The sequence below is a fragment of the Pogoniulus pusillus genome, chromosome 3 (assembly GCF_015220805.1).
Source record: "Pogoniulus pusillus isolate bPogPus1 chromosome 3, bPogPus1.pri, whole genome shotgun sequence".
Lineage (NCBI taxonomy): Eukaryota > Metazoa > Chordata > Aves > Piciformes > Lybiidae > Pogoniulus > Pogoniulus pusillus.
The window spans coordinates 30,667,432-30,687,100 of NC_087266.1; the positions used below are offsets into that span (position 1 = coordinate 30,667,432).

The 19,669-nt window shown below is 37.2% G+C and overlaps 1 protein-coding gene across 1 annotated transcript in view; it reads left to right on the forward strand.

The window, feature by feature from the left end:
- The window catches only part of MYCBP2 (MYC binding protein 2), a 246,847-nt gene that overhangs the window by 165,872 nt on the left and 61,306 nt on the right, over positions 1-19,669 (forward strand). The window contains 5 exon segments of the mRNA XM_064173772.1: positions 2,155-2,271; positions 3,015-3,155; positions 12,905-13,129; positions 14,037-14,169; positions 17,418-17,543. Of these exon segments, the coding sequence (XP_064029842.1) occupies positions 2,155-2,271; positions 3,015-3,155; positions 12,905-13,129; positions 14,037-14,169; positions 17,418-17,543 (742 nt within the window).

A 19,669-nucleotide genomic window follows, 5' to 3' on the forward strand; every position in this document is an offset into this window, starting at 1 on the left:
AATATGCACATGACTTTAATGGTAAATAATTCTATTGCTCTTCATTATTCTGTGTCTTAACTCATAAACTGGGTTAGATGAGTTCTTAGTCTGAGCAGCAGGATTATAAATAGTACAGAAAGGAAAATATTGCAGTGTGCTCTATGCTTCTGAAGCCAAGAATGCAGATTAGATGTATTTCATCCAGAGACAGTCCAATGTACTCGGTATTTCACTGAGAAATACAGCTTAGCTGAGCTCTAGGAGCTTCTTCCTCTTTTGTCAGCTCAAAATTTCAGGTAGTTGTAACCAAAGGGCATTAACAGTGGTCATCTGTTCTCAGAAACATCAAAATATTTTCATCGAGGTAGTGGAATACAGTAATTTTGTAGTCAAAACTTACTTGAGTCATATGTTGAAAATAGGTACTATATTATGATTTTGTATTGATTTCTTCCTTCTCTAGTGAAGTCAGATGAGAATCTGATTTTTCTGTTGCCTTCTCATAGACTATGATACTTAGATTGAGTAATTTGCAGGAAATTCCATTCCACATCACATGGAGGGAAACTTTTTCTTACAAGCTGCAGAATGTAATTCAGACTAATTGGAATAAAATAAAAAAAAACAGCCCAAAGTTAGCTGACTTCGAAGGGGCAGGGGTGATACTAGTATGATTGTTTGCTAACACGTTTTTGCTGTTTCTTCTGTCTTCACGTGAAGGCAGAAGTAGCGTCATTTGCAAAAGAAAAGCACCCTTCACGTACCCGAAAACTTTTTTGTATCCATAGAAAGTTAACTGCCTTGTTGATAAGATTGTTTTGTCCTGTACAGCACTCCTTTCTGCACTGTTAAATGTACCTCTTTTCAGATTCACCAAATAAGAAGATACAAGTACAAAGCCTGTGAAGACTGCTGTGCACTGTAAGGGAGATGTACAGCTTAACTGCTAAGCGTTTTTGCATTAGTGGTTCTTTTAGCCAGAATCAAATTTGTGTGCTCCATGAAAGAACTGAACATGGGTGTGTTGCAGGACAAAGTTACTGAACAGTTGTGTTGTAGAGAAATACTCCAAGCTATGTTAGAAGGAAGGCTCAGACAATTTAATAGGAGTGTTATGATAGTCAGAAATTAGTATAAAGGAACTTTTCATGTGTTTGTATATTTACAATATATAATACATATAATGTATATACAATATACAGTATAATTTAGGGAAATAATTCAGGGGCTCTTAGTTAGCAGGTCTTTGTTTATTGACTTGTCTATGTTGAGAATTCCATCAGCAGTGAATCGGCCTTACATTTTTACAAGTACCTTGAAAGTCTTAAGTCTTGCCTGTTGAGAGAAATCTAAGTCCTTGGAATAAAAACATTGCTAGTAAACAAAACTTTGCATGGTTTGGATTAAGCTACATTTTAAATTCTTGACATGCTTCTGATTTTTTTAATGTGTTTATTTTTAGTTATCCTTAAATACCATTTCTTAAAATAAGTCATTTAGGAAAAAATAATTAATACAGTTAATTGATAACCTTTCATTTCTGAGGTTTATTCTTTTGATATAATTCTGTGCTTCATGTTAAATTTAAGATTGAGTCTGTGCTTCAACTGATTTTTTTTTCTTCAAGTTTGAAAATGACAACAAAGGAGTGCTTGATGTAATCTTCATTGAAAAAAGGAGAAAATATTGACATCATTATTTGAAGAATAAAATAAATATATAGAAATATCCACATTTTGGTGAAAAAGCTGACTAAAAAGAATGTTGCAGTACTGCAAATGAGAACAGGTAGTCCCAGGTTGGCAACTTAACTGGGAATACTGCATTTGAAAAAGCAAAAAACCCTGAACACTTGCAAGACTGAATAAAATAGAGGGGGGAGATGTTAAAAGAATTGGAAGCTTGTGCTGAATGTTGTGTGACATAACACATCTTTCCAAGACTGAGTCAATGCAGTTTGAGGGATGTTTTCTTTTTAACATGATTTTACTGGTTGTGGTAAAAAATGAAGTTTTACACAGCAGCCATGGGAAACCAGCAACAAACTGTAACTCTCAAGACTGCTATCTCAACGCTAGCATTTCAGAATCTGTTAAATCTGTTTCTTTTTATTCTTTGAGAGCTCTGTTCTGATTTTTTTTCTTCCTTACTGTCTTCCTTTGCTTCTCTTAGGTTCGCAAATTTGTGGCCAAGGACAGTGCAGGGCTTCGTATCCGTAGTCACCCTTCCCTTCAGAGTGAGCAAATAGGCATAGTGAAAGTCAATGGATCCATCACTTTCATTGACGAGGTAATTAGTCATTTCTGTTGAAAATCGATCTAAGTTGTAAAGTCAATTCATGCAAGTGATGTTGGATTTTTTTTAATGTTTAGATATTAACATATGCAACTTAACAAGTATAAAGTGCAAAAATCTAACTATTTACTATTTCAGTTTTCAAAGCTGTCATTTACTTACTTGAAGTCCTGTGTAACACTGATACGAGGAAACAGAATTCCTAGAGATTATCTTATAAGAATATCTAAGAATTTCCCTCTTCATGACTTACTGTTTTAACTCTACACAAATTCAGGCGTACGTGTTATTTTCATGACTTCTTTCACGTACACATCTGAAAGATCACTAGTCCGCTGGACTACTATGCATGTATTTTTCTTGCAATGAAACTTCATATAGAGGGAATATTTTTGCTATTTACTGAATTATGCCAGCATTGGAAAAATGGAAAGAAGGGACCTTACAAACCTTACAAAGGCTTGGCTTTCTTTCCTCTCTTCTCTCAAAGCAGCTATTATTATTGCATGATCTGATGTAAATTTATTTTCACACATTGCCTTCTGAAAAGATAGGCCTCATTGCTTTGAAATTCTGATATTATCCATATTCCCCTTTACCTTTTCTTCCATTTTATTGGCATTGTGAAGATCATTGCTTCTTCGCTGCTGTTGTCTGCTTGTCTGAACTCTGTTACTCTTCACTTGCTACAGAGTTATAGGAGGGCATGGCTTGTTTTTGTTGCTTGTTTCCTGTAGATCCACAATGATGATGGTGTGTGGCTGAGGCTGAATGATGAGACAATAAAGAAGTATGTTCCTAACATGAATGGCTACACTGAAGCCTGGTGTCTCTCTTTTAACCAACATCTTGGCAAGAGCCTACTGGTACCTGTTGATGTAAGTAAAAGGTGCCTTTGAAAAATACACAGAAGTACACTCTATCCTCATTACAAGGCATTCTTTAATTAAGGCTGCAAATTACTCCTGAGGTAAACCGTAGTTTAATTACAGAATACTACCTTACATATGTTTGTGTTTTTAAGGGCTATGGCATAATGAGGGTGGAGTGTAGAAAGGTATGAGGCTTTTCTATGTCGAAGCCCCTTCTCCTAGAAGGAAAAGAAAAGTGTGAGGACTGCTATCACATGGTAAAATAGCATAGTCATATTGGGTTGTGGTCTGCACCAGGTGTTTCTGATGGAAAATGTCATTTTCTGAAGTGGTCCTCTCATGCTGTGGTTTCAGAAGCGGCTTGCAGCCTGCAGTGAATCAATGTAATTGAGGCTGTTTTTAAAAAAATGAGAGCATTCTGTTGATTTTTGTCTATATTTTTTGTGAGTTTTACACTTGAATCCTGAAGCTAACAGTTTATTAACTAATCAAAGAATTCCAGAGCATCAAGACAGAGTTAAAAAAAAATTATAATAGCTGCATGTATGATTTCTATGGATAACAGTAATGGTCATCACCATTCACAAGTTGCATCTTTTCTGAAAACAACTGCTGCTACAGTTGAAAACAGTTAGCAAATATTCGGCCAAATTGAACAGCCAGTAATGTCATCCTTTTCGTGTTTTCTGATCATAACAGAACAGAAATATTCCTAGGGCCAGTGAAACAAGGCTGTTTGCTAGTAGCCAAATATGGCAAATCATAATTTCCCTGTAGCTGCAGGTGATCTAAATGATCTTCCTATTCACCTTCTTCTCTATAAATTATTTGTTGATATAATTCTAGTTGCAGATATTTTTTTCAATAAAGTCTTCAGTTTGGGAATTACTTTCATACTACATTTGGGAAGCAAATTATTTCTGTGCTCAGCCATCAGTGACTGAAACACTGTGGTACCAGCCACAGTTTGCTGCAAAATATACCAACATAAGCAAAAAAATTATGCTGTGTTTGAAACCTTCTTTATGTTTTCGGCCTCAGAAATTGATACTTACTAAAAATTGTTCTATTATGGTATCACAAAGCAATATTTGTATGCAACAGTTGAATTTTATCTATTCACCTATGATAAAAATGAATTTACATTGACTAAGTAATTAACTGCAGTAAATAGTTTATATCTGGATGGGCATATATGGTACCCTACTGGATTTGTGTGTATGTGTCTGTTGGTTTGAGATTTCTGGCTGTATCTTGCAATTTTTTACTTGCCAAAGAGGAATAGTTTTGATCTCAGCATTTGGTTAGCAAGAATATACTAGTTGGTGTATTTCAAATGGCCCTAGTACACACCTGTTTCTAGAGAAGAACATACACTGTGCTTCCTAAATGAAGCTGAAAAAGAGATGGCTGTCATAATTAAAATACTGAATTGTGATAATGCAATCTTGAAAATTCAAATTTCATTTGAATAAATAGGTAAGGTACAATGAGTGTGAAACACATTTCACTTTCTGTGATGCTTAGATTAAATACTTACTTTCTGAGACAGTGCTGTGAATTAGTTTTGATATCTATGAGGAGCTGGTAGATAAGGTTGATTTTCTTTTAAAGTAGTAAGTTACATAGCATCTTCAATGACACAAGGTAAAATTTACTTTCTTCTGATCGGTAAATGGTGGCCACAATATCAAGTCTTACAAAATCAATGATTAAAACAGTGTAGAGATGTACAGTAAGCTAGTTTCAAAGTGGGGTTTCTTTACATCTCTCTTAACTTCAAATTTTGGAAAGGGGTTAGCAGGTCCTGAAACTCATTTCATTGTGACCATATTTAAGCATTGAGATTGTCGCGGAGAGGTATTCTGCCGCCTACACCGATTGTGCCAGAGGGGAGAAATTAATTAGTGCGAGATAATATTCTATAAAAATACATATTTATTAAACACAATATTCTGAACTCCCGCCACCCCCAACCACTGTAATTTAATATTGAAAGGATTCTACACAGTTATGGAAACATTCTAGGATTAATATCTACAGTAACTTGTTAATAACTAGTAAACATTCAAGCTATAAACAGAGAGAGGAGTTTCCCTGTGGCAAATGCTGCTTGGGGTCTATATACTCTTTGCCCAGCAGAGTGGGCTGAAAACTCTTTCTACTCTATGGCAGAGGCAATAGATGTTACAGAGGCATTAAAGCATTTACTCACAATTCTTATTAATTATCAATTACCCTCCGGGGCTATGTCACAGCCTATTACTAGTGTCCAAACTTCAGGGGAGTCTTTGCCCACGGACTTTGAGGCTGGAATCCTTCCAGCTTGAGAGGAAAGGAGAATCTTCCCGATTCCTGGGGAAATGGCGTTCTCTAACCTTGTGCTGCTGGCTTCTGGGTGCTCTGTCCAGGGATTCTTAGCAGGACCTCAGGTGCAGAGGCAGGATGCCATGCTGTCTCAGCATGATGTAACGCTGGCTACTCAGGCTGATCGCGTGCAGACAATTCAGTCTGCTTCCTGGTTAACTCAGCAGCAGTGCCACACTTACTAGGTAGTGATAAGGTAGAGGGCATGCAGGGTGCACATGGCTGCTTGGGAGTCTGTGCTCCATAGGTAAAGGCAGGCAATACAGGATCTGGTCCTGATAACTCACCACAGTGGCATGCAAGTGTGCACAGCTGGCTGGAAGACTATGGGCTCCATATATATGCAGACAGGCTTAAGTGAGCTCTACAAGTGAGTACGTAGGCAGGCAAGCAATTCTGGGAGTCTGAGCAATCGGGAGAGTCTGAGCTGCAAGTGAGTCAGAGCACGTTGTTTACCTGTTTACCCCTATTTATTAAATGTGGGCTGAGATTAATGCCCCTTTGGCCACTAGAATGACCAATCAGGTTGACAATCAGCCAAACCTTACCATAATAGGCAAATGCCACAGGCCTGCATTCTCCAGATATGGGGATCACATGGGCCTACACCAGGGAAGCACAATCTGGGCATGTGGGGGCTTACACAACATGTTTACAAACAGGGGGCCTGGAAGACCAGACTTTGTGGCACCAGGCCTGTTGTGCTCCTTTTATCCATTTAATGTGTTTACCTCTAGTTTAGGCAGAAAAACATGTCCAGGCAGGGCAAGGCATAAATAAGCCTATTTTTGGGCCTACAGGCCTTCCACAACAGAAATGTGTTGGTTTAATTCATAAGAGGGAAAACATTTTCTTATAGGCCATGAAACAAAAATCAAGGTTCAGTGGCTTATGTAAGAATACCTTAGTCCTCCCTGCATACTATTCTAGTGTTACACACTGCACAATAGACTTCAGTAAACCCTTTTTTTAATCTTCTCATTTTTTTATAGGTTAGCTTAGCAGAAAAATATTTTTATTACATGAAGTGCTTTCTTGGTAGAAAATTTTAAAATACATTTAAGCTGGGAATATTAAAATACTGTACAGTGCTCAGGAACTATGTTTTAAGTTGTCATATTTGATCAGTACAGTCCTGTACTCAGGTGGCAAGAGTTACAATTAAATTACAAATCCGAAAGGTTCTGTAGATTGAATTGTGAAATAGTCCACATCTGTTCATCCTGTTGATTTGGGAAATGGAATAACATGATGAGCAGTTGTAATTGAAAAAAAAATAGAAGAAATTTTAATAAACACAATTTTTGGAATCCAAAACTGTTCTCTAGTGTTGGTTTCAGAAGGAGGAACAGACTGGAAGAAGTATCTTTATGAGACTAGAAATATAAATGGAAAATCAGGTGACTGAATTAGTAATTGTATTCCTTGTTCAAATTAATACCACATTACTTTTATTAGCCTCAACCTTTACTCAGGTCATGAGCTTGCAGACTTGTCAACTCCAATTACTCAAGAAAATAAAATCTTTTAGTACATTTTGTAAACTATTATAAGAGAAAGCTTTAATTATTGTTATCACTGTTAGTGAACAAAGTAAAAACAGTGTTAATTTTGGCCTCTTATCCTCTTAACATATTAAATTTATTTTTGTGTTTATTGACATTAGCTACTTCACGATAAAGCAGATATTGCGTACCTTAGTCTGATACACTACTTCTGTATATTTCAATAAAAGCTATTCATAGGATCATAGGTTCCTTACGCAGTTACTATTCTTGCTTACCCATAGTCCTTAGTAGAGAGACACATAAAATGTAAGCCAGTACACATTAGGAATAGAGTTTTATATTAAGTTCTAAAATTTGATTATTTTTAAAAAAACATGAATATGTCTTTTACTTCATTTTTAATCAAGAGCTTTGTTACAGGAAATACTCTGTCCTGCTGCCCGGTTACATTAGTACATTCCCCAACCATGATAGGCAAGACAGACTGAGAAGATGCAAGCTCTTCAAATTATTACTGCATTGAAGAACCAGCATTAGTATATAAAGTGCAGTGTTTGATCACAGAACATCAGAATGCTCAGTGTTCTGTGCAACTGTTATAGAAAATCCCTTATGAGTGTCCTTCTGTTATTTTAGGCACAAATGTTTCTTAATGGTCTGATAACTTTTACTGGTGAAATGAAATGCCAAAAAGAAAGTCTTTCTGAAACTTAAACTTTATTGGGAGAAGGTATGAATTTTGAAATTATGTTTAGGTTTTGGGAAGGAAAGCTTAAAAGGAAAAAGATTGACAAAGTCTACAGATGGTAGCATAAGGAGTAAACACAAAACTGGTGTGGAAGTGGTGAAATACTGGAACACATTGCTCAGGGGTGTGGTTGAGGCCTCATCCCTGCAGACATTCAAGATCAGACTTGATGTGGCCCTGGACAGCCTGATCTAGTAGGAGATGTTTCTGCTCACTACAGGTGTTGGACAAGATTACCTTTGATGGTCCCTTCCAACCCAGTGCAGTTCATGAATCTATGAACAGATTCCTCAGTGTGAAAACTTCATTCTCAGATACAGGCCTGCTCTGTTTCTGAACTGGCATACACTATGCTAATAGCAGGAAGCTCTAAAGCTCTCAGAGCAAAATAGAGGCTCTGGTTTAATCTTACCTCCATTTCATATATATGTGTGTGTATATATATGTGAAATAGTTGCTTTATGAAATGGATTTTGCCATAAATAAATTATTAATACTACTGTAGATGGACTATTAATCATAGAATCAACCAGGTTGGAAGAGACCTCCAAGATCATCCAGTCCAACCTATCACCCAGCCCTGTCCAGTCAACTAGACCATGGCACCGAGTGCCTCATCCAGTCAGGAGCAGTGAAAATTTCCTTGAAATTAGTAGAAACCAGTTTATGCAGAAAAGATGGCTTCTTTTTTTATGTTTTCCAGTGATTAAAATATGCTATCCTAGCTGTTCTGTGAGAGGAAAAAATACACAGTAGCGTTCATTTCTGTACTACAGGCAATTGATTATAAAACCACTGAAATCTCTTTGTCAGCTTATCTAGTATATGGCAATTCAGAACAAACAAGTAAATGCATTTTATAAAAGTAATGAAATCTTGGCTATCGTTCTCCTTACAGCAGTCTGTGAAATTTTGGGCTTCTGGTAAAGAGTGTGAGTTTGATGTGCAATCTGGTGAAATCATTCTATGCAAGTGAATTGCTTTCAACAATAGTGAGTTTAGCCTTTCTGCATCTTTTCAGTTCTGAGCTGGTGGCTAGAAGCCTATGCAGAATTACCTTACAATACTTTATTTCAGACCAGCAGACCATCTTGCTATGACACTGGCTTGTGGTGGGACCAACTGCTGTTCTACTGTTCCATTGTAACAAGTGTGGTTATTTTTCTGTGCACAAAGTCTCAAGCTGTATAAGAAATGTCTTGCTCTTAATTTCAGTAAATGGCATGACACACTACATCCATTTTGAGCTTCTGACATATTAAACTGTTATTGTTTAATTGATGATTTGCCATGGTGAGCATTGAGCTCAAGTGACTTGAACAGGAAAACAAAACTTTCCTGTGTGCAAAATATTCTACCAGTAAATGGACTTGTGGAGAAAATTTTTCATTGTAGTACCTCAAACTTCTTCCTCCAGTGTTTCTTTGTGCCCGTTTCTTTGTTGATATATGTCTTTTTTAAAAACTTTGTTGCTCAGAATGTCTTTAATGCTAGCCAAGGAGTAAGGGATTTGGACTTTTTTTCATGGACTTCCAAAGCTTTACCCCCTAAGGTGAGTTAAATGACAGGAACAGTCACGCTGTGTCTCATGTTTTCAGATTGTGCATTATGACTCAATTTTACACTAAATATTTTTGGAAGCCTGTTTTACTTTCACTTATTTTTACAGGAAATAGCAAATTTGCACAGAATGCTGCATCTTATCTTTTCCTTCAGGTTGAGAAAAAGGCACCAGGGCAGATTACTGAATTTTCATTATTTAATCCAGGGGTCCTCGAACTTTTTAAACAAGGGGCTGGTTCACTGTCGCTCAGACACTGTTGGAGGACGGACTATAGTTTATCTAGGGCCAGACTATACTTTGGCTGCAGCCCAGTAGTGTCCAGGGCTGGACTATAGTTTGGTTCCAGCCCAGACCCGGCAGGTGCTTGGGAGGCCTGCAAGCAGATTGAGTGGCCAGAAGTGGCTGCTTGGTTTTGCCCCCCAACTTTTGGAGGGGGGGAGGGAGGTGGTGGGGTTCTGTAAATACCGGTGGGCCGGATTGTGGACCCTGGGGGGCCATATCCAGCCCGCAGGCTGTAGTTTGAGGACCCCTGATTTAATCAGTAGCACTCTCCTTTTTTTGAAAGAACCAAATCAGAATTTCAGAGAGGTGCCCTAGTAACGTAGTAAAAGTCTTCATTCTTTTTTAGTTAAATGTACTATTAAGTGGCTTTTTTTTTCTCTTATTAGAGTTCACAGAATCACAGAATTAATCAAGATGAAAAAAATCTCTAAGATTGAGTCCAACCTATCACCTAGTCCTTCTAATTAACTAAACCAGCCCCCTCTTAAACACCTCCAGGGATGGTGACTCCACCACCTCCGCAGGCAGCCCATTCTAATGCAATCACTCTTTCTGTGAAGAACTTTTTCCTAACATCTAGCCTAGACCTGCCCTAGTGCAGCTTGAGCCTGTGTCCTCTTGTTCTGTCACTGAGTGCCTGGGAAAAGAGACCAACCCCTGCCTCACTACAACTTCCTTTCAGGTAGTTGTAGGGAACAGTAAGGTCTCCCCTGAGACGCCTCTTTTCCAGGCTGAACAACCCTGACTACCTCAGACCCTCCTTGTAGGGTTGTGCTCCAGCCCCTTCACCAGCCTTTTGGTACTCTTCCTTGGACATGTTCAAGCACCTCAACCTCTTTCTTAAGTTGAGTGGCCCAGAACTGGGCACAGTATTCAAGATGTGGCCTGACCCGTGCTGAGTAGAGAGGAAGAATAACCTCTCTTGTCCTGCTGGCCACACTGTTCCTGATACAGGCCACTGGCTTTCCTGTCCACCTGGGCACGCTGCTGTCTCATGTTCAGTTGGCTGTCGACCAATACTCCCAGGTCCCTCCATGCCTGGCTGGCTCTCCAGCCAATCTGTCACTAGCCTGTAGTGCTGCCTGAGGTTGTTGTGGCCAAAGTGCAGAACCTGGCACTTGGACTTATTAAAACTCCTGGTGTTGGACTGCGCCCATCTGTCCAACCTGTCCAGGTCCCTCTTCAGGGCTCTCCTACCTTCCAATATATTGACACCTACTCCTAGCTTGGTGGCATCTGCACACTTACTGATGATGGTCTCAATCCCCTGGTCCAGATCATCAATAAAGATACTAAACAGAACTGGGCCCAGCACTGATTCCTGGGGAATACCACTAGTGACAGCTGCCAACGAGATGTGACTCCATTAGCCACCACTTTCTGGGCCTGGCCAGCCAGACAGTTCTTAAACCACCATAGAGTGCCCCTGTCTAAGCCAGGGGCTGCCAGCTTGGCCAGCAGTTTGCTGTGTCAGACAGTGTCAAAGGTCTTGTTGAAGTCCAGGTAGACTACATCCACAGCCTTCCTCACTTCCACTAGGAGAGTCACATGGTCATAAAAAGAGATCAGATTGGTCAAGCAGGGCCTGCCCCTTGTGACTTTACTTGTACAAATAATAAATACTCAGCCCCCTTTTGTTTTAAATACAATTATAGTAATAAGCACAGGTAAGCAGTCTAAGTTATTTGCAGTAATGCTTGTCTAAGTCTCTTTGCAGGCCTGTGATGATCTTGCGATTGATTTTTTTCATATCAACTTTGTAATGAAGTTTATGTTCAGTGTTGTACATACTGGTTTGGAGATGTAAATATATGCAATTTCTGGGAAACTTCTGTATGATTATCTTGACCTAGACAATGCTTTAAACTGTCTTTAAAACAGACAGATGTCTCAAACCAGTTTACCTCAGCTTCATTAACTAACTTGCTTTGAAAGTTACATATTTACAGATTCATTTTTGTATTAAGGCTTCTCAGAAAAACTGCTGTATTGGTCTGGATATAAGGCACAGACTTCAGTAATTGAAAGGTGAAAATCAGTATTAGCAATCAGAGGAAACTGCATTAATTAAAAAGGAAATAACATAAGTAGCAGTTAGGTTTCAAACATAAATAAAAATATTTTACACAGCAGGAAGTGTGCACTCCTGGAGAGTGTTGTTAGAGAAGATCGTGGAGACAGAAAATACCAGCACATACATAAGAAATTAAACAAATGTGTAGATAACAGATGAATAAATATCAATATAGGGTAGACTCTCTAATGCCCATCATAAAAATATTTTAAATGTTGTTGACATGTAAGAGACATAACTAAGCGTGATCTACTTCTGAAGAGCATCTCCTGTATCCATTGCTGAGCAATGGCCTAGATGAACTGCTGCCTTTATCTCACAGTGCATTACTTAGTTCTTAACATTCAAACGTTCCTTTAAAAGCACCTATGACTTGCATTATTAGCATCATAGAGCTCCTGCTTCTGACTTGCTTTCTTCTGATATAAGTGTGCATTACATTATTCCCAACCAGCGTATTTTGCTGTACTTTAAGCTATGGCTGGCTAAAAAACTCTGTGCTAATATTTCTCTTCCTTTAGTAACTACCAGTTGTTCTTGGTAGGACACTTAAAAAGTGCTTTCCCATTTCAGATTTGGATATATATATATTTCATCTATAATTGGTGTCAGGTAAAATAAATATGCAAAGCATTTTTATTATGTCAACAGTAATAAATGCAATAATATATACATATGCATTAAAGAATCTGTGGTGTTGCTGTTACTTTGTCATAATTTTACCTTTACTTCAGCAATGTGTTCTGAATGTGAAATCAAGGAAAGCAGCATATCATTTGTAAAGAGATAATCAAATTCCCTTTACGTGGCCCTGGGCTATTCCACATAACTTCACAAAAAACAGCATGAGGAGTGAGCGTATCTGCTGATAAATGTCAGTATGAAACAAGGTTTAGTGAGAGTGTTAAGAATAAGTAATTTGCCTCCAATGGTAGATAGGAGCTACACCTTTTCCATAAATGCTTATATTTATACAACTTTTGTTTGAAGAGTAACACAAAGACATTTGAATTACTGTGCAGTTTACTAGTAGTTGTTTGCCATGGCACATGAAAATTAGCAATGTAACTAGTATCTATTTTAGCTTTGAAATTCAGCTGTTGTATTCTTGCAATAAGTATTTCTTATTTAAATAGTTCAAGGTATTATTAATAGGTTCTATTCTGTTTTGTTTTGCTTCTCCCCCACCCCTTTTTTTTTTAAATTTCTTAGGACTCTAGGTCTAATACTGATGATTTTTTCAAAGACCTAAATTCACATTGCCTACAGGAAGCAGTGGTGCAAGAACAAGATATACCATTCCTTCGAAGTGGACCTGGAGTGTACAAGGTAGTGAAGACTGGCCCATCGGGTCACAACATCAGAAGCTGCCCAAACCTTAGAGGTATCCCAATTGGAATGTTAGTTCTGGGAAACAAAGTCAAAGCAGTGGGCGAGGTATGGATCCTTGTAGCTTCAGTTCATGTCTTAATAGATACCAGTATATAACAGTAGTAGATACAACAAAGAGTCTGCCCCTTATACAGGTTTGCTTTTCCAACCCTCACAATAAGTACTAACCTTTGAACTTGGTTACGTGATCAATACTAATGCTGTTATGTCTTTTGCCTTTTCGATGCGTGCATTGATTAGTGTAATGTTAAAATTGTTCTGCAGTTACATTAGCTTGGTTATGTATTGCTTCTTACAGTATTCCTTACAAAATTATATTTCTTGTGTTACTCTTTTGTCATATTCTTTGAAAGAGCCTCATTTCATTGGAAAAAACGTTTTGATTCTTTTGACCTAACCAATTAACAAAATACACTGTTTCTCTGTTTTGATTGTATTCATTTTCAGTTGCTGAATTGTTGCTACTGTTCTCAGTTGTCTAGCTGTGATGTTTTATGATTAAGAAGGGCTTAAGGATGAAGTGTGTCATGCTATTTCCTAAATATGTCAGGAACAAAATTAGTACTCATACGAACTTTTCATATATGAACTCGGTATTATAATACTACTGTTGCAACCACTGATAAAAAGGCCTGTTTCAGTGATTACCTCCTTGAAGTTTTATTTAGGCTTGTTTGGATGTTCTAAAGTTGTGACGTTGGTGTGTTGCTTTTTCTCAATGTAAACATGTCTATGATTTTTAGAAATACTCCTAAGTGTAAATTTACCATAAATAGTTTTGGTACTTCAGTCTGCCTCAGCCTGTGGCCTTAATTTAAGAAACTATTTCTTATCATCTGCTTTGTAATACAAAGTTTGGAATGAGTGTTTTCTGGATACTGTGATAAGTTTCTGAGTTGTTATAATGAAATAACTGAAAAGTCAATAAATTATGCCTTTTTTTGTGCATCAGGTGACTAATTCAGAAGGTACATGGGTGCAAATGGATAAGAACAGCATGGTAGAGTTTTGTGAAAGTGATGAAGGCGAAGCATGGTCATTAGCTAGAGACAGAGGTGGAAACCAGTACCTCCGACATGAAAATGGCAAGTTGTTACTTTATTTTGTTTAGTGTTGTAGGATGTTTTTTTGACTTAGGAAAAATTAAGCAATCTAAATTTACACTTTTTCATTTAAATTACTTTATGCCCTTGGACTGCACAGATAAAGAATCTTCAAAATTTTTTTTGTTTATTTAAAAACAAAACAAAACAAAAAAAAACAAAACCCACAATGAAAACCAAAGCAAAACCAAAAAGTCACCAACAAACGAAAACACACCCCAAAATATTTCCCTCTGATTTCCTCAGTACCAGTTATGGAGCAGAATTTTAACCATCCTTCTTTTAGCTACAGTAATATATTTTAGATACGTAATTGTGCAATTTTGTTAGCTTTCTTTGGTCTGCTTTGTGTTGCTATGAAAATTTAGGGCAGAATGAATTATTTGTGTTTTGGTTTTAAGTTAATTCTGTCGCATAGCATCCTCTTAACCTGTTAACTTTTATAACACTATATTTAAAATTAACATCAAATTAGTTAATTATTCTAGTCAGCAAAATATGATAGCATTCTCCTAAAATGCAGAATTTGCATATTGATGTTTCATGATCAAAGTGGGCAAGCCCTAGGAATAGTGAAAGAGAACATGAAATGTTAATACACAGTTTTTTACTGCTTTTTGTTTTCTCTGTTGTAGTAATCCTCCTTGTTGATTTTCCTCTAAACAGACTTTCATTGCTGATCTAAAATATTTTTTTCACACTGAATGCTTCATATGAAGATATTCACAATAGTTATTTCCTTAACAGTTAGTCCCAGTCCATCTTGATGAGATCTTCTGTGCAAGATTACGGGATAATCATATTCCCTTAAAATTTAAGAAAGGGAGTGATATGTCAGTATTTTTACTTCTGCAAGTGATAATTTATCCAACCTCTCTATCAGTGCAAATTCATCTAGATCAGTTTGCTCACTCCCGTATCTAGTCAATTTCCAACAACCTCCAGGCACCCTAGACAACCTGTACCAGTATTTGACTTACTTTCATGATGAAAATTTTTCCAAATGCTTAATCACAGATTTCCATGCTGCAGCTTTTCTTTATTGTCTTTTCCTGCAACTGTGAATCTCTGAGATGAGTCTGGCTTCATCTTTGCTGAACCCTTCGTTTAGGTGGTTGAAGGGTGCAATAGGATCTCACCGTAGATTCCTTTCTCTTTTTAAGACCGAATAAACCCATTTCTTTTAGCCTCTCCTTTCTTTCTTTGGTGTTCCATCCTGATTTTCTTGGTGGCTTCCACTGAGATCATTTTAGTCTTCTAATGGGGAGCTTGAGACTGAACACAGCACTGCCACTGCCCAGTGTGTCCCTCTTCTTTCCAATGTCTAGTAAAAATTGGTATGGATTTTCGTTAGCTTGATTTTACAGATTCAAAGCAGGATCACCTGGGGCAGGTCACACAAGAACACAGATGTGTTTTGAAATTCTCCAAAGGAGATTCCACGTCTTCTCTAGGCAGCCTGTTCCAGCACTCTGTGAACCTCACTGTAGAGAAGTTTTTCATAATGGTGGGGGGGGAACTTCCCATGTTCCAGCTTATACTCATTGTTCCTTGTCCTGTTACTGGGCACCACTAAACCAAGACTGTCACTTTCATGCTGACATCTGTCCCTCAGAATTTTATAAACATTAGTAAGATCCCCTCTCATCCTTCTCTTCCATGAACTAAACAACCCCAGTTCTCTCAGTCTTTCTTCATATGAGAGATGTTCAGGTGCTGCATCATCCTTGTAGCTTCCTGTTGGACTCTCTTCAGCAGATCTCCGTGTCTCTTGACCTGGGGAGCTCAAAACTGGATACAGATTTGCAGTTCTTCTATATACTAACATTTTGGTAGAGTTACCTGGAGGCTGATCTGTTTTAACTCAATTCAAGACTTATTTTTTTCATTCATGCCTTTTTTTTCCTTTTAATTCAACATAAATTTCTGATTTCTGAATAAACCTGGGCATTTTCAACTTATAATTTTCCTGCTCCATTTATGGGGTTCCGTGCATCCATGTTCAAAAAGATGTCTTCATTAAAAGTTTCCACCTCAGCAGTCATTCTACTTCAGATTTTAGGTAGAGCATACTATCAGGCTCTCATTTGTTCATTGTAAGAGAATTATTTCACACCAAGATACTTGGATAATTATTATTTAACATTACCATGTTAAAACACTTAATTACTTGCTAATACATAAGTACTTCTTGTAGGCCATTGCCACTTGACTTAAAGGTATCTGTGAAGAAGAGTAATAACTGAGAGTTTTTCATAAGATGTATAAAATGGAAGTGTTTGCTTAGCACAGTATCTTTTTTGAAGACAGATTCTCCATTTTTAGTTATATCTGAATATGTTCTGATATGCTCAAGGAGCACAAATATATTCTAGAGAGTATTTGTGAACTTGAACATCATGCTGTTGAAAGGACATCTGTTGAACAATACAGCTAACTTCAGTAAATGGCAGAATGGAAGGTCAAGTCTTTTTTTCAGTAATGCCCAGCAACAGGACAAGAGGTAATGGCCACAAACTTCAACATACCAAATTCCATATAAGCATGTGAAGGAACTTCTTTATGTTGGGGATGGAAGAGCACTGAAACAAGCTGCCCAGGGAGGTTGTGGAGTCTCAGTCTCCTGGGTCATTCAAAATCCACCTGGACACCATCCTGTGCAACCTAATCTAGGTGAATCTGCTCTGATGGGGGTGTTGGACTGGCTGATCTGCAGAGGTTCCTTCCAACCCCTCTCATTCTGTGATTTCTCTATCCTAATATGAGACTGCTTTATTTTTCAGTGGAAAATGTCTCTGGAGCTAATAAATTAGCTGTTGTGGTGTAGCCAGGATTAAAAGTGTATTGATTCTGAGTTTGCCATTCTGAATATTCCTTTTGCCACCCTGTGTTGTTAAATGAATATAAGAATTGCTCTTCATAGTAAGCATTAAATGGTGTGGTGTTGAGCCTGTTCTTCAGCAGCTTATGACAGCAAAGATGGCAGGAGCTCAGTCAATATAAAAACAGCCTGCATGGTATCAAGTCCTCCATCTCTATAGTTTTGGAGTATGAGCTGTCAAGAAGAGAGATGTACTTTTCTCTTTGAAGAGAACCAGGTAGACTGGAAGAGTATTATATGCAGGGTGGGAGAATAAAATGGAAATCACTCCTTTGCCTTGTGACTCATCTTTCCAGTGTTAAATCAATTACTGAGGGTCTAATTCTCAAGTGATGTATTCTTTTTACAGAGCAAGTCCTTCTAGATCAGAATGTTCAGACTCCTCCCCCAAGTCCTTTTTCAATACAAGCTTTCAGTAAGGGGACAAGCTGTAGTAATGGTCAAGGGTTTGATTATGGCCTTGGAAATAATAAAGGTATGTTTATACACTCACATTTTTAAAAAAAATGTTATTTAAAACTTTGTTTATGTTTTTATTACTCATTTCCTACTCTTGTAGGTACCATCAGATGTTCTCTAACAGTAGTGCAATGAATTGCAAGGTGTTTTACAAAACTGCTTTTTTTCTCTGCTTTTGTTTCACTCAGTGAAGTACTCTGTGTAAAGAAGATCATCAAAAGTTGTTGAAGTTACAGTTTATACAGTGATGGGCAAAAATGTATAATACAGAAATTAAAAATACATACATTGGAACAAGATGTGAAACTTAATGAATTTAGAAAACATGTTTTTAAATGATCAGAAATAATTGTATACATGCGCATCTTGACATTTTTAATGCCTTTAATAGAAAGGCAAAAGATACCAGTTGAGGTTTTAGTTGTGAAACTCAAACTTTCAGTTGCAGATAACAGTTACAAATGCTGGGAAATAACCTTTTCATTTTACTGATGTAAAAGAGTTGCTTCTTTTAACCATGATTTATTCTGTTGTCAAGATACTTAAGCCATCGCAAAGTCAAGCTGCATGCCTTTTGTTTTGCTCACTGTTTACATGTAGGTGAGCTAATACAGAAGTGACTTTTGCTGAGGCAGATGTCCTTGAGAAATACTACTGAAACACAGAGCTTTGATGTTCTGCTCTTAAGATCACTGTAGTCGAGCTGTGTCACTACAAACATGGGCCTAAGGTGTGCTCTGTGGTTTTAACACCAGCATATATTCTAAGTGGTGTCCTTAAAAAAAAAAAAAAAGTGATTTAAGACGTGGTTTAAAGGAGAAGAGTTGAGCAGAAAAGAATTACTTGTTAATGTCCTTGTCTGTTGTTTTCATAACATGAAGTCATTTGAGATTATTTCATAGTGTTTTGCTACATTAAGTAGTAGTTCACACTTCTTCCTCTGCAGGAAAACACACGCCCCTTTTTTTCTTTTTTTTTTTTTTAACAAAAGCTGGAAGAGTTGTTTTCCTTTTCATTTTATAGAGCCTTTTATACAGAGCTACTTCTCCCAGTTCAGCCAAACTCATTGCCAAGTAAGGGCTGAATCATGGAAGTGTTAAAAATGCTCGGTGTGAGACAGTATTACTACTTATCTCTTCATATCATTTGCGTAATAGTACAAATGTATTATCTGGTTTTTTTTTTTCTGCAGGGGCACACTAGGAAAAGATTTTTTCCCCTGTATTGTCCAAAGATAGAATATTTGAGATCAATATGATGTATTATCAGGCATCCTGGTTTCTGAAGACAGTGTGATTCTTTTTACTGTGTGCTGCCTTGAAAGTTTCTACGGTGTTTTGTTAGGATATTACAGTTAGAAAAAGTTTGGAAACTACTCTAGGCATTAAATTCCATATAATTTTATGCATATTGTTCTCTCTCAATGTAACCTTAAGCTGTGATGTTTAGTGTGAGTGAGCAACTCAGGTAGATGACTTTATTCATTACATCTGTTCTACAATTCCTTCCAAATTGCCCAAATGTGGAGAGTTGTTGGCAACTATATTGAAATAATCTCATTAATTCAAAAAATAGAGTTCTTCAGCAGTATCATTGTTTCGTAGATGATCTTTTTGTTTTTTTTCATATGTAAGAAGCTTTCAGTTTTGTGGAAAATATAAAATTACAGGAGCAAGTGTGATCTCTTACAGGAATTTCTGAATGAAGCAGTTGTTTTGGAGGCACTTATTTGTTAAAAGAACTTCTCTAGAGATGTATTAGTTTCACTGAAAATTCAATCACAATCTATGACTGTTTCAAACTTCTGTCAAATGTAAAGATCCCTGTGTAATAAGTCTTTGTTTTGCAAGTAATATTATAGACAGAACTCAATCACTGTCGTTTAGCAGTGTCTTCTCTATTCTGATTCTGTCCTTCTACATTTCAGGCATGTCTTTAATGTTCCTTCTGAAGAGCAAATGACTTTCAACCTCTTCACAGTTGTTCTTCTCTTTAAAATAATTGCTCATTCTAGGAAATAGAACTACTGTATTTAAGAATTGACTGGTTTCTCAAACATGCGAATTAGGAATGATCGCTGCCCAAGTATAAATTTCAGTGTTTTTTAGGCATACTACTTCCAAAACAGTGGAACAAAATTAA